General features: G+C 34.4%; 1 protein-coding gene and 2 non-coding genes across 4 annotated transcripts in view; 1 reads left to right on the forward strand and 2 right to left on the reverse strand.

The window, feature by feature from the left end:
- The window catches only part of STYX (serine/threonine/tyrosine interacting protein), a 31575-nt gene that overhangs the window by 13045 nt on the left and 3604 nt on the right, over positions 1-14926 (forward strand). The window contains exons 5-10 of one of the 2 annotated variants that reach the window (XM_024734788.1): positions 520-580; positions 994-1030; positions 1460-1499; positions 1592-1642; positions 3984-4056; positions 12033-12126. In XM_024734788.1, coding sequence (XP_024590556.1) covers positions 520-580; positions 994-1030; positions 1460-1499; positions 1592-1642; positions 3984-4056; positions 12033-12126 — 356 coding nt within the window. The remainder of the gene's footprint in view (positions 1-519; positions 581-993; positions 1031-1459; positions 1500-1591; positions 1643-3983; positions 4057-12032; positions 12127-14926) is intronic. The other variant, XM_024734789.1, reaches the window with a different exon arrangement.
- Positions 13306-13378, reverse strand: TRNAG-CCC (transfer RNA glycine (anticodon CCC)). Its single transcript has one exon. It is a non-coding gene; the product is annotated as a tRNA-Gly (tRNA).
- Positions 13634-13706, reverse strand: TRNAG-CCC (transfer RNA glycine (anticodon CCC)). Its single transcript has one exon. It is a non-coding gene; the product is annotated as a tRNA-Gly (tRNA).

Below are 14926 nucleotides of genomic sequence, written 5' to 3' on the forward strand. Positions count from 1 at the left end.
GTTAGTTCAAACAATGAATGTTTGACTCACGGCTCTGTCAGACTGCTGCCTTCTGTTTTGGTTAGTTTCTTCTCTCTCAGACTTTGGACTTCCTCTGAATTGTCCTCTCTAGGGTTGTGAGGAAAGGTGGCAGGGCCATCCAGAGAAAAGTCTTTTAGTCCTAGGGAAGTTGGTAGAAATAGAAGAATAACAATAAGGAAAACAGGCAATTCTTGTCTTTATTTTCCAGGTCCACTCTGATCTAGAGGAAGGTTTCTTCCTACTTGTGATTTTTCTATTTTAAGCAGATAGATTTTTTTAAATAATAAGATATCAGAGAAATGTTAACGTGTTATTTAAGGCTTTAAATGCTATCTATGCCTTCAAGCAGTATAAAATCTATGGCTCGGTTCTTGGGAATACGGTATTTTGAAAGTTGTTTTGCATTATTTTCATGGTTGCCAAGAAATTTTCATATTTTTTATATATGAAGAGAGTTTTATCTGAAAATGTGCTTATCACAAAATATTCTATTTTCAGATATTTAGTCTTGGATATTGCAGATAATCCAGTTGAAAATATAATACGTTTTTTCCCCATGGTAGGTATCAATATTTTAATATTATTTAAAATTTATTTATGATTTGACCTGCTTAATTGTGGTTCTAAAACTTAATGAAACATGATTTTCTCCTATACTACTTTTACTTTTTTATGTCTGAAAATTGTGGGATTATATTTTTTAAAATATTTATTATTTTTAAAACCTTTTTATGATCTCCAAATATTTGAGAAATCACACTTCAGATTTCTTAAATTCAAACTAATATTTAAACTTGTAATAGTTGTATTTGCAGCATTTTGGAGATTTTTGACATAAAGTAATTTTTATTCATATAAATAATCAGGAAATTACTTTCAGTATATTTTGTTTCACTGTATGTATGTATGTATGTATTTTATGCTTATGTTACTCCACATGTTTTATTATAACACATTGTCTTTTGCCTTCAGACTAAAGAATTTATTGATGGGAGCTTACAAAGTGGAGGTAAATAATATTCCTTTACTTAGCTTACATTTATTTTTAGGAGATTATTTATGATAGTTAATTTTTTAGTTAGTATTTGTCTTAATTACAACTTTCATATTCTGCATTTATGTATAATAGACTTCCCAAATCTGTATTTTCCTAACTTCTTGTTTCATTTGGATAGGCTTTCTTAAATATCTCTATAGAACTATTTTTCATGTTCTGGGTCAGCTTTAAATCTCTTTAACCTAAAAGTCTACTGTAATCTCCACACAGTTAATATAAATAAATTCAAGGATTTGAAAATTAATAAGTATCCAAGTTGTATGTATAAAATACATAAAATGTTTAAGAAAAGATTTATTGTAGTATGATACATAGTTACAATATATTTTAGCTGCTGAATCAGGTATCTTTCTATCAGAATAACTATTTCTTGTTTTTCAGGAAAAGTTCTTGTCCATGGGAATGCAGGGATCTCCAGGAGGTATGAAGTTAGAGATAATCTTTCTTTCTTTTGCATTTAATTAATGAGTTGTGTTTTCTGTTTTTTTCTAAAAATTTTTTCCCCCTCTTCAGTGCTGCCTTTGTTATTGCATACATTATGGAAACATTTGGAATGAAGTACAGGTAAGAAAGTACTCTGAAACTCAGCCACAATTTAGATTCTCATTAAAATAAAGCTTAATGGAGACGGTTTAGGAGATTTAAGTTAATAATCTCCTGATTTTGTCATCTAGTCATGTTTGATTAGGCAGGCCCTTTTATCCCATGGTTAAGTCTCTTAATCCTTGTAGCTTGTCTACCTTGTATAGATCCACTTAGGCTAATGTTTGTTATTTTATGGAGCTAGTGCTAACTCTTGTTATTTTAACCAAAGATAATTATAGTTGGAATAACCCATGGAAAACTGCTTGCTTACTACTAGGGAATTGGTTAATCTGAGTTTAAAAACTCTTAGACAAAGATGTAATTGCTTCTTTGTTTAAGATTATTATGTTTTCCTTTAACAGTAGTTGGATGAAAAATTACCTAAGAATTGTTTTAGTGTCTGTTCACAACTCATTGTTTGTCTCATCCAAAATCATCTGTTCCAAGCATATTGCGTAGACAGAAAGAGAGAGAGAGAGAGAGAGAGAGAGAGAGAGACAGGCTGATGAACTTTTCACCCTAAAACAAACCAAGAAAACTGGCCAATGTACAGTATTTTCTTTCTTAGTGTGTCTTGTACAAGTTAGAAATCTGTTGTAATCATTGATACCTCCTTCTCTTTCACTCCCCATGTCCAAAACTGATCCTTTACCAAATCCTGTCTGTTTTTTGTCCGAAAATATTCCTTGAACCTGGCTCTTTCTCTTTATCATTATTTAATTTCCCTAATCCAAGCTCTAGTCATGTTTTCTTTGGACTCTTCCAGTAGTCACCTTCTTAGTGGTCTCATGTTTTCTTTCCTTCTCTAGTCTGTTCTGTTCTCCACACCACAGTGAGAATGATTTTCTCAAAAGATAAATCTGATCATATGTTACCTTACCCTAAAAAGCTTTCAAAGGTTTCTGATCCTTAATAATTCTTAACATGGCCAATGAAACTTAACATGACATGCCCCTATCAATCTCTCCATTCTAATGCTGTGTTCCCCATTAACCCTCTCCATTTGAGCTACGTTCATCATTGGATCCACATGTCTCACATACAGTAGACATTCAGATGCTTTAGTGGTTTTTTTTTTGCCAAGTTATCTTTAATTAATTTATTTATTTATTTATTTTTGGCTGCATTGGGTCTTCTTTGCTGCACGTGGGCTTTCTCTAGTTGGGGCGAGCGGGGGCTACTCTTCGTTGCAGTGCGTGGGCTTCTCATTGCGGTGGCTTCTCTTGTTGCGGAGCACGGACTCTAGGTGCGTGGGCTTCAGTAGTTGTGGCTTGCGGGCTCTAGAGTGCAGGCTCAGTAGTTGTGGTGCATGAACTTAGTTGTTCCACAGCATGTGGGATCTTCCCGGACCAGGGATGGAACCCGTGTCCCCTGCATTGGCAGACAGATTTTTTTTTTTTTTTTTGCGGTATGCGGGCCTCTCACTGTTGTGGCCTCTCCCGTTGCGGAGCACAGGCTCCGGACGCGCAGACTCAGCGGCCATGGCTCACAGGCCTAGCCGCTCCGCGGCATGTGGGATCTTCCCAGACCGGGGCACGAACCCGTGTCCCCTGCATCGGCAGGCGGACTCTCAACCACTGTGCCACCAGGGAAGCCCTACAGGCAGATTCTTAACCACTGTGCCACCAGGGAAGTCCCAAATGCTTTAGTTTATTTGGTATTTTTTATCTAAAAATTATAATGGAAAAGTTTGCTTAAAAGTGTTAATTGTTAAATATTATTTGAATACAAGTGCTTTTATTTAACTGAAAATGATTAATGCCTGGTAGATTTTGTTTTATATATTCTCTTTATTATTTGGTGATGTATCAGTAATAATATTAATAGTGAAAATAACTTCCATTTATTGGGTTTCTGCCATGTGCCAGATACTATTCTAGGCACTTTTATCTCAACAACACACGGAAGTCCCTATACTTCTCATTTATTAACCAGTAATAGTATCTGAGCATGAACTGTGTGACAGATGCTGTACACGATGTGTTATACTTATTATCTTCCATCTTTACAGTAGTGCTCCAAGATAGGAATTATTATAATGCCTAATTTACAGTTGAGAAAAATAAAGCTTAGAGAAGCTGAGAAGTGTCCCCTTCTAGGACACACAGCTGGGAAGCAAACGAATTGTGATACTTAGTCTGCCCATGCTTTCAGTTTTTCCACTACAATTCACTACTTCTCTGTAGTACAAGCTGTATGATTATGATTTTCTATTTTAGGTAAATTGTTAGGTAAGTTCATATTTTAGATAAATTCTGGAAAAATTGAGATTAATTCATGAAATAATATTATCGCTTTAGTTTTCTTTTTTTGTTTTCAGAGATGCATTTGCTTACGTTCAAGAAAGAAGATTTTGTATTAATCCTAATGCTGGATTTGTCCATCAGCTTCAGGTAACTTCTCTCTTCTTCCTCTTTAAGGCAGTCAGAAAGTAGGATAATTAAAATCTTATGTTCATGTAATTTAGTTGTAGTATTTACTTTGTAAATACTTAAAAATTGCCATAACCTGATTAATTTGATTCTTTGTTCAAGTTTACATCTGTATTTAAAATTATCAATATTTTCTTAAAAGCTACCGTTAACAAGAAAAAAAGAGTTAAAGGCACATTTTTCAACCTAAAGTAAAATAATTGATGTTAGAAATGTCTTCAATTACTTCTTTATTTTAATCACACATACAGAGCATAAGAGTTTTGATTCTAAATGTATTATGTATAGCAGCTTTTTCTGTTTTATATGCTTTATCTTTTCCATATTCTTTCACATTTTGATGATGCCTAGAAGATGCACTAAAAAGACAGTAAAGTAAACTTGTGAATTTATCTGATTAATTTATTTGATTTTTTTCCAAGAAGGAAAATCATAGGTTGAAGAATGTGCTCTGGCTGATTCTATCCAGTTATGCAGGAATAAATCTTACATTGAGACATCAAGAGCACTACAAAATGGGTTGTCTCAGTTACCAAACTTTAAATTTTACTTCCTTTTTATTTTTAATTCACTTTTAGTTTTTACTTCATTTAAAAGAGAAAAAAATACGGTTAAAAAAATAAAAATTCAATAATGCCTAAGAAGAATACTTGAAAAGTAAGTCTCCTTAATAGTATATCTTGAAGATCACATATAGCTCTACCTGCATAATATTTTTATGTGTATATGTACATAGATGTATGTATGTATTGCAGTTTTATATGATCAATTGCTTATACATGGACCTTTAGATTGTTTCCAGCCTTTCATGATTTTAAACAACATTGGAAAGAATATCCTGGTAGGTACATCTTTGTTTACATGTGTGAATGCACCTGTATGATAACTGATCAGAGTAGAATTGCTGGGTCAGAGGGCATTTGAAATTTAATGTTGCCATATTGCCTCTAAAAAGGCTTCAGGAAACAAGGGGTACCTGTTTACCCATACCTAATCAATACCAATAGTGAAAGTGTTTTATGAAACTTCTTGATCATTGTTATGGTGGTAAAAGTGGCAACTCCTTATGATTTGCCTATTTTTCTATCAGGTTGTTGGTCTTTTTCTCATTGGCTTGTAAGGACTCTGTATATTAAGAAAATCTGTCTTTATCCAACTGATTTGAAATGCCATTTTTATTATATACCAAATTCTGATCTATACTTGAGTCTGTTTCTGACCTTGTATTTTGTTTCATTGATCTGCTTATTGCTGCACTTGTATCAAACAATTTTAAATACTATAATATTATGTAAGTAATTTATATAACTTATATCAAGTAATTTAATCAAGATTCCCTCATTAATGTTTTTTCTGGAATTTTCCTGGTATGTTCTTAACACTTATTTTTTGGTGTAAACTTTACTGGAAAGAGTCCTGTAGTTGTTTTTAATAACATTATCTCTACATTCACAGTTCAGAAGGAATTGACACCTTTAAATTTTTCTCAGTATGTTCCTCTCTAAGAGTATGTTCCATTTATTCAAGTCAATTTCTATGTCTTTTAGTGTTTTAAAGTTTTCTTTATATAGAATATATGCATTTCTTATGAAATTTATTCCTATTTTCTTTTATTCCCATTATAAATAAAATGTTTTTTTCCTTCAGTATGTTTTCTAATTACTTACTTATATATAGGAAAGCTGTTGATTTTTATTGTTTTCAGTTGGCATTAAACTCTAAACAATTCTGAAAAATTTTCTAATTGTCTTAGGTTTTCATCTCCAAATCATAATAATTTTGCAACTTTTCTAATTTTTTTTTCTTTCTCATTGGATGGTCATTGTATCAGAACCATGATAAGTAATAGTGGTATAGTACTTGTACTTTATTCTTGATTTCAATGTCAGTGCTTCTAGTATTGCACTGTGTGTGTGTGTGAGTGTGTGTGTGTGTGTGTGTGTGTGTGTGTGTGTGTGTGTGTATTCATCTGTGCCTATGTAAAGAGTTTTTACCAGGAATAGATGTTGAGTTTTAGCTTAAAAAAATTTTTTTTAATGGAATGACTGTAGTTTTACTCCTTTAAGCCATTAATATGGTGAGTTGAATTATTGGATCACATTATGCTAGATTTCTTAATTTTGAATCATCATTTTGGTTCACAAATGGATCTCACTTGGTTATGGTACACTATGTTCCATGAATGTTTTGCTAGATTCTATTTGTCGGTATTTTTTTTAAGATTTTGGAATTAGTTGAATAAGTGATACTGGTTTGTAATTTTCTTCTGTACTACCCTCTTCTGGTTTGGGTGTTTATCACGTGATTCTTATTTTTAAAATGGAAACTTGCTTTCTCTTTATGTGCTCTAGAACAATGTAAATTAGATTGGAGTTATGGGCTTCTTGGTGTTCTGATATATGGTACTTGTGAAATCATTGGACCTTGATTTTTTAATTTAATTCAGTTATTCATTATTTCATTCATTTGTGTATTTTGAGGGTGGACCAATTCTTGGACAGCTTTTCTTCATTTGGTAGGTTAAGTCTGATTTTCATATACTCCTCAGGTCACTTTGGATGGTTTCATAATCTCCTATATAATCATTCATTTCATAGGATTTGAGATAAAATTGAGGAAAATATTTTTCCATTCTTTTTTCAATTTTGTGTATCTGTGCTTTCTTTTTTCCTTGATCTGGTTAGTTTATATAACTTCTTTGTATTTGAATTTCTCCTTGCTTTCTGCTTTCCTTAGGTTTTTGTTGTTCGTGCTGCTGCTGCTGTTTTTCTTTAGTGAATTTCCTGAGTTGAAAGCTTAGTTTTTCATTCTTTCAAGAATTCAAGACTATGAATTATCCTCTTAGAATTGCTTTAGCCATATTCTACATATCGTACATAGATTCTGCTATGCAATATTTTTATTATTGTTATAGCTTGATATTCTGTGATTTCACTTTTGATTTTATTTTTTACTTAACATTTGTTTGAGAGGTTTTTTTAAAAAAAAACTATATAGGTGACAAGGTTTATTTTCTATTTTTGTTCATTTCTAATACTATTTACTTCTTGAATTTTTTAATGTTTTCTTCATGGCCTAATATACAGTTGTTATTACGACTGTCTCCTGGGCACTTGAAAAGAAGATGTATTCTCTGTTTTCAGGGCATAAAGCTCAATATACAGTTGTCCCTCAGTATCGTGGGAGATTGGTTTCAGGACACCCACCCCCCACCCCCACTGCCCCGTGAATTCCAAATCTTATATAAAATGGCACAGTACAGTCAGTCCTCTGTATCTGTGGGTTCTGCATCCGTGCATAGAGGGCTGATAGTATTTGTTTGATTTGTCTGTCTTGGGCTGAGAGGTGAATTGAAACTCCTTTACTTTATTATATTTCTGTTTATTTTTTCTTTAGTTCTTCTAGTGTCTTTGCCAATTTTGGTACTGTGTTATTTGGTAGATAAAATTCAAGTTAGATCTTCATTGTAGTTATATATTCATTATTCCTCCATTCAATTATTTTACTTTGAAATTAACCTTGTGTAATATTGTTTGTATTTGCCTTGTGAGTTTCTGCATTACTTTTCTTTCCACCTTTCTAAATCACTTTGTTTTAGATGCATTTCCTATATATGGCCTATGGCTGGATTTTGCTATTTGATTTGTTATCAGTATTTTTCTTTAATAGGTGAATTTATCCCACTTTCTTACACTAAAAATGATACATACTTTTGTCATTTTATTTCATGTCACGCTTTCTCTTTTAAATGCATCTTTTTAAAACTTTTCACTATAGTTTATGAATTTTTTGTATGTTTGTATTCTTTTGATAATTTTTAAGTTTATTGTTTTTAGTTCTAATGGGCACAATTGTAACTTTATAGTATATACATATGTTTCTTGAGTTATCACTTTTAAATAACTATCAGTTGATTTCCACTATAAAAGATAAAAATTTATATACCTCTACTTCTTTCCTCCTTCCCCTCCACTACCTGTTTTGTTATTAGTCTTAGTTCTTCTAGGAGTTACCTCTTATACCTTTAAAAATATTTAAATATTATACCTCTTGTTACTTAGCAATATAAGATCATCTACTTAAACTACCTCCTGTTATATGTCCTGCCACCTCCTTTTTTTAAAAAAAAGATTATACTTTTTCTACATTGTTACAGATTATAATATTTATATTCTATCCTATAACCACATTTTCTAGTTGTTCATCCTTAGTTCTACATTTAAATAGGATTCTACCTTCTTTATTCAACTACTGGAGTTTGTCTTTGAGCATTATTTTCAAGAAGAGTTCTTGGAAACTATATTCCCTAAGTCCTGGCATTTTGGAAAATATTTTTCTGTTGCTCTTATGTTTGAATGACAATTGGCTAGATAAAAATTTTTTGTTTAATACTTTTTCCCTTATGGGTTTGTACACAGACCTGACATTGAATATTGCTCCAGAGAAGGCTGAGGGGAGCCTAATTTAAAATTTTTCCCCCTTAAAAGACTTGATTGGGAGGAGGAGGTGTTGTCTGGATGAACATAGGATGCTTTGTCAAGGTATATCTTGTTGATTGTTCTATATTAACTTCTCAGTCTTAGTATGCCCTTAGGACTTACAGATTCACACCTTCCCTTATTTCAGAAAGTTTTCTTCTACTATGTATTTGGCTTCTGTTTTTGTTGTTCTGTTTCATTTGCCTGTTTTTTTCTCCCAGAGACATATTTTATTTTGGTTCCCTTTTTTTTCCATATCTTCCATTTTCTCTGTAATTATTTTCAACTTTGTTCTTTTCTCTTGGCTTGATTTTTCTCAAGCTTTTCCTCCCTTTCCCATATGTCATTGTTTCATCAGATGTTTATTTGGCATTGTTCTAGGCAATGGCAATAAAGCAGAGAAAAAAATAGAAATCTCTGACCTCATGAAACCTATTCTAATGAGAGAATTAAACAGTAAACAAAGTAAAATGTAGAAGGTCAGATAGTAATGGGTCACAGAGAAAAATAAGGGAGGAAGAAATAAGGCCATATAAGGAGATGCGACATGAATTGCATTTTTAAACGGTGATCGGAAAAGGCCTTATTGCAAAAATGATATTTGAGCAGAGACCTGGAGAAATTAGGAGAACAAGCTGTGCTGATATTGGGGGGAAGGCATTCTAGGTAGCAGGAATATACGAGCAAGTGCCTTGAAATGGGAGTAAGCATAGTATTTTCGAGAAGTGCAAGAAGGTCAGTGTGGCTGCAACAGAGTAAGCAAATAATGGTAGGAGATTAAAGCTGGGAGGTAAGGGGCCACATGACAGGTGTTTGTAGGCCATTATAAGTAAGGCCTTTGGCTTTTATTTTAAGTGAAGGAACAACTTCAGATTGCCTGCTGCTGTGTTGAATATAGTATACTGTGTATATACTGTAGGGGTTTGTTGGGGTTTGGGCAGAAGCAGGTGCTTGAGTTAAGAGGCTGTTGCAGTGATGGAGTCAAGAGAGTGTTGGTTTGAATCAAAGTGGTTGCAGGGGGAGAGGTGAGAAGAGATCAGATGCTGGATTTATTTGACAGTAGAACTGACGGAATTTGCTGATGGATTGGATGTGAAGAGAGATTGGGATGAATTTAAGCCTTGTAGCCTGAACACTGGAAGAGGAACTGCTACTTGCTTGTATGGGAGAAACTGCATGAAATTTGAAGGGAGTAAAATCAAGAGTCGGTTTTGGTCATGTTAAGGTTGAGAGAGCTATTAGATAGTGGGCAGGTATACATATAAGCCTGGATTTCATGAGAAAGAACTGTATTTCTAGGGGTTATCAATATATAGATACTATTGAAAGCTTTGAAACTGGATGAGATCACTAGAGAAGTGAGTGTGGATAGAGAAGGATTTCAAAAACAGAACCTTAATGTATTCCCAGCATGTAGAGATTGTGGAGATGGGGAATCGGCAGAGGAGGCTGAAAAGAGTGGCCAGTGAGTTAGGAAGAAAATCAGAATGGTCTGGTGTTTGGGAAGTCAAGTGAAGAAGGTGCTAGAAGAGTGGGGAATGACCCTCTGTTTCAAAGGTTGATAACAGGTTAAATAAGATAAGGGCTGAGAATTGACATTAGATTAGGAACATAATTGCTCAGAGTTGAAAGGAAAATGGGAAGAGAGGAATGTGAACAGCAAGAATAGATAATTCCAGGAATTACGCTTAGAAGGGGAAAACAGAAATGAAACAGTAGTTGGAGGGGAAACTAGGATTAAGAGGGGCGTTCTGTTTGTTTTCTGAAATGGTAGGAAATGGCATAGTCATCTCTTTTATTGTCCTATTTCTTCCATGAATCCTTTTATCTCTTCTTTGAACTCATTTCAGAAATGCCGTATTCTCATTGATTTCATGGAGAATTGTAATTTTGACCTGCTGCATGGTGTAGTTTTCATGCAGTGTTCTTTATATATAGACTTTTGGTTATAATGTTGCTTTTCTTTCCCTTGCAAACATCTTTACATAAGACATACATTGGTTCCTTTTTGATATTGGTCATCTTTGAACTGGAGACATTCTTCTTAGATAAGCTATTTGCCCAACAATAAGGTTGTGGGAAAGGGACCAGGGGAGTGGTGGGGAAAGGTAGGCAGTTTAAATTTTCCCAGTTGTCTTGGAAGACTTTCTCACCAACACTTTTCTCCAGTGGTGACTCTACTTAGTGAGTGGGAAAAAAAAGAGTCCCTTTTGTCACAGGTTCTTCTTGTTTAGATTGATAAAAGTGCATGCACATTAGAATCACCTGTGGAACGTTACCCATACCAGTTAAATGAGAATCTCTGGGGGGAGAGGAGAGGAGTTGACTATATACCTACAGGTTTTAAGGCTCCTCAGGTGATTCTCAGGTATAGCCAGGTTTGAGAATCAATAGTTTAGCCTTTACTTTCAGCTGACCAAGATCAGCAGATGCTTGGCAACATGCAACCCAGTTTCTCCTCCACGTCGCTTGCGTCTTGCAGAAATGCCAGGTGTGGGTGTTCTCATTTTCCTTAATATGCCCTTCCTCCTCCCACAGCCCATGCACACTTCCTGGCTGTATCATACTAGGCAAGGGCTTGTTAGTTTGTCAGCTGTACCCACTCTGTCTGATATCCGCAGTCAGGCGTCTTTTGTGCATAGCTTAGTCTGGTTCCATTTTTTTTTAATGTTATTGTGAAATATAATACACATATATAAAAATGCATAAAGTGCGAATAAACATCCATGTAACTGCCATCCAGGTAAAGAAATTGAACATTTGCCAGAATCCCAAAAGCCCTCTTGAGGCCTCTTTCTAATCATAATTCTCTTTCTGCCATCATAAAGGTAGCCAGTATCCTGACTTATTTGATAATTAATTCCTTACTTTTCTCTTCATTCTTCTCATATTCAGGGTTATGGATTTTTCCTAGCTTCTTCGAATAAGGAGTTCTCTATTTCTTGTTTTCAGAAAGGGGAGAGGGATAGGAATGCCTTTATTACTCCATCTTTAACTGGAAGTAGAGGACTATTGATTTTAAGGAATTAGAACCAAATATATACTTGAATCAATTAAATGCCATATATTAATCTGATTTTTAAAAATATTTTATTTCTTTTTATTCTTATAATCATTCTATGAGATTGCCAGTTTGGGTTTTGGGGTTATGTATGTGTTTTAACAGATGAAGTCAGAGATCATATAGCTTATGCCTGGTGGCAGAGAATACATACTGACTGGCAGTTCAATGTACAGTGCCTTAGTGCAAGCTATTTGCTTGACTTGATTTATAGTCTCATCAATAAACATGAAATTATAGGAATTTTAAGCCTTTCTGTTACAGCAATATGGCACCAGAGTTTTCAGTATAAACTAAGAATACCAATAATGTATGTATTGAACACTTTTAAAATTTTGTTTTGTTTTGGGTATCTAAGAATTTAAATGTATATTCAAGTTAATTAAAATCTTTTCTAGGAATATGAAGCCATCTACCTAGCGAAATTAACAATACAGATGATGTCGCCACTTCAGATAGAAAGGTCGTTATCTGTTCATTCTGGCACCACAGGTAAGGATTTTTTCATTTTGGAGAAATTTGGGAAGAAAGATGATGGTAGTGAAGAATAGAAGAGAAGAAGCATCTTTTGCTCATTAACAAGTTACACTGAACAATTTAAATTGTTTAGAAAATTTTTGGATGGACTATTGAATTAAAATAAGATAATTTCAAATTTTAAATTTATAATTAAATATGTATTATATTGAGCTTCTGTGTGTACACTACTAGTTAATTAGAACGTGTTGGTTGGAAGATCAGATTTCTACTTTGTTGAGTTTTAAATCTTTAAGCAGTATAACTGTGTTGCAAAGATTAAAATAATAAGAGGGGTCTGGAGATGAGGCCCTAAATACACTTTAGGTGATCTTATTAAAAATGAAAGGTGGTTAGTAAGTAAAAGCAGGGTGACTAAATGTAAGCTACCTCAGTTTTTCTCTTGCCGTAAGTATTTGAATCCTTTCTCCTTTCCCTATTGCAGTGTCCCCTCCCCCATTTTAAAAGTTAATGATCCAGGCATGCTCTCAGAATCCTTACTTTTGCCATCCTCTCCAAGACCTTGGTACCCTTTTTTGTCTCCTTTCTTTTTATTAGAACATTCGTGGAATTTTTTTAGTTTATGGTTTTTCTCTCCCAGAGTTCCTTTCAGTCTTATTTGAACCTACAACCTTGTAAGTTAGGAGAAACAGGTTACATACCTGGTTAGTGTTGGACCTGGAAATTTAACACTGGCTGCTCCACAAGTCCAGCACTATATTGCACTTCCTTAGTGATAATACCATATACCCATCCTTCAGGCTCAACTTCCCAGTTGTCATTGACTCTTTGCAACTTCTATCTAATCATTTTCCAAAATGGGATGGTCTGTTTCCTCAGTACCTAGAATTCCCTTCCTTTTTTATAGTACCCTTAATTTCAGTCAAGTTCAGGTCCATATTGGCCTCCTGTTCCAACTCTTGTTATTTAGTCTGTTCTGTACATTGTGGCCAGACTTACTTTCATGAAAGATAGTTCTAATAGTGATATTCTTCCTGTATAAAAGTCTTCATTGGCATAATTTTTTTTCATATTTATTTATTTATTTGGTTGCCCCAGGTTGTAGTTGCAGCAGGTGGGCTCCTTAGTTGCGGCTCGCGGGCTCCTTAGTTGTGGCATGCGAGCTCTTAGTTACGGCATGCATGTGGGATCTAGTTCCCTGACCAGGGATCGAACCTGGGCCCCCTGCATTGGGAGTGCGGAGTCTTAACCACTGGACCACCAGGGAAGTCCCCCCTGGCATAATTTCTACTGAAGAAAACACATCATAGGTAGTAATTAAAGGCCCTTTTGATCTTTATTTGTATCTCTCACTGTACCTCTATATATGTCCAGAAAATGGGACTACTAATGGTTGCCTGTGCGTGTCTTCTGTTCTCCACCTAGAAAGCATCACCTTCAGTCTCTCTCTCCATAAAAACTTGGTTCAGATGTCATCAAGTGGCATGCGAGCTCTTAGTTACGGCATGCATGTGGGATCTAGTTCCCTGACCAGGGATCGAACCTGGGCCCCCTGCATTGGGAGTGCGGAGTCTTAACCACTGGACCACCAGGGAAGTCCCCCCTGGCATAATTTCTACTGAAGAAAACACATCATAGGTAGTAATTAAAGGCCCTTTTGATCTTTATTTGTATCTCTCACTGTACCTCTATATATGTCCAGAAAATGGGACTACTAATGGTTGCCTGTGCGTGTCTTCTGTTCTCCACCTAGAAAGCATCACCTTCAGTCTCTCTCTCCATAAAAACTTGGTTCAGATGTCATCACCTCAAGAAAACATGATGATTAACTTACTGTTCCTCTAATCTCTAGTTCAAAACTGCCATAGAGCTTTATCTGTACCTCCTCACTTTCTGCCTTGTATTAGTTACCTATGTCTCTTACCTCCCTTCCTAGAATGCGGGTGCAACACTGCATCTGAAACTGTTACAACCGCTGTATTTAGACTTATGGCTAGCATATTTTCTTCTCTATTCTATCAATACTATATTTCTATCCTTAATTTTAATCTTACAGTGAAACATTAGTTTTCTGTTGGAATCCACCCTCTGTATTAACATTATTACCATGATTTAGCACAACCTTTAGGGCATAAGTTTAAGGTCATGTGATTGTTAGGCAGATAACACAGCAAACCCTCTACCAGTTCAGTTGTTCCCTAAAGTTTTCCTCCATTGAGACTCAAATTTCTTGATTATAACTGTTGGGCATATGGGGATAGCTCTGATTCTGTGTGGGAAATTTCTGTACTAGCAGACTCTGATGTGAAGAGTAGATAAAAGAAAATCTCTTATCTGCTACATGCTTCCTTTCTCCCAACTCTAGACTTGTTGGTAATAAAATCATAGTTTCAGTGGAAAAAATATTTTTGGCAGCATCTGTGGAAGCAAAAGGATAATTACATCTACAAAATAAAATTGTACAAATGTACAGTGTCCTAAGTCACATGTTTATGGAGCCTAAAAAACAAATTCAGTAAGCAAACAATTGTGAACCGTTATCCCTTTAAAATTTCTATTTTCAAACTTTTAAAAATTAATGTTCATTATATAAAATACCTTAATACTTAATTCTTAAGAGGGAAAATGTCATGAAGATATAAAGTTCTTTGGGTTGTTTACAACAAAAGAATTTACAACAGTTTACTAAAAATTCAGTCATAGAATTTTCATAGTCATATATATTGTAACACTTCATGAAAAATGAAGCTTTTGCTAGTTGTAACATTCTAATGAATGAATTTATTTATTTAAGTTCCCATTATATGTTATGTTC

The sequence above is a fragment of the Neophocaena asiaeorientalis genome, unplaced genomic scaffold (genome assembly GCF_003031525.2).
Source record: "Neophocaena asiaeorientalis asiaeorientalis breed wild unplaced genomic scaffold, Neophocaena_asiaeorientalis_V1.1 scaffold547, whole genome shotgun sequence".
Taxonomy (NCBI): domain Eukaryota; kingdom Metazoa; phylum Chordata; class Mammalia; order Artiodactyla; family Phocoenidae; genus Neophocaena; species Neophocaena asiaeorientalis.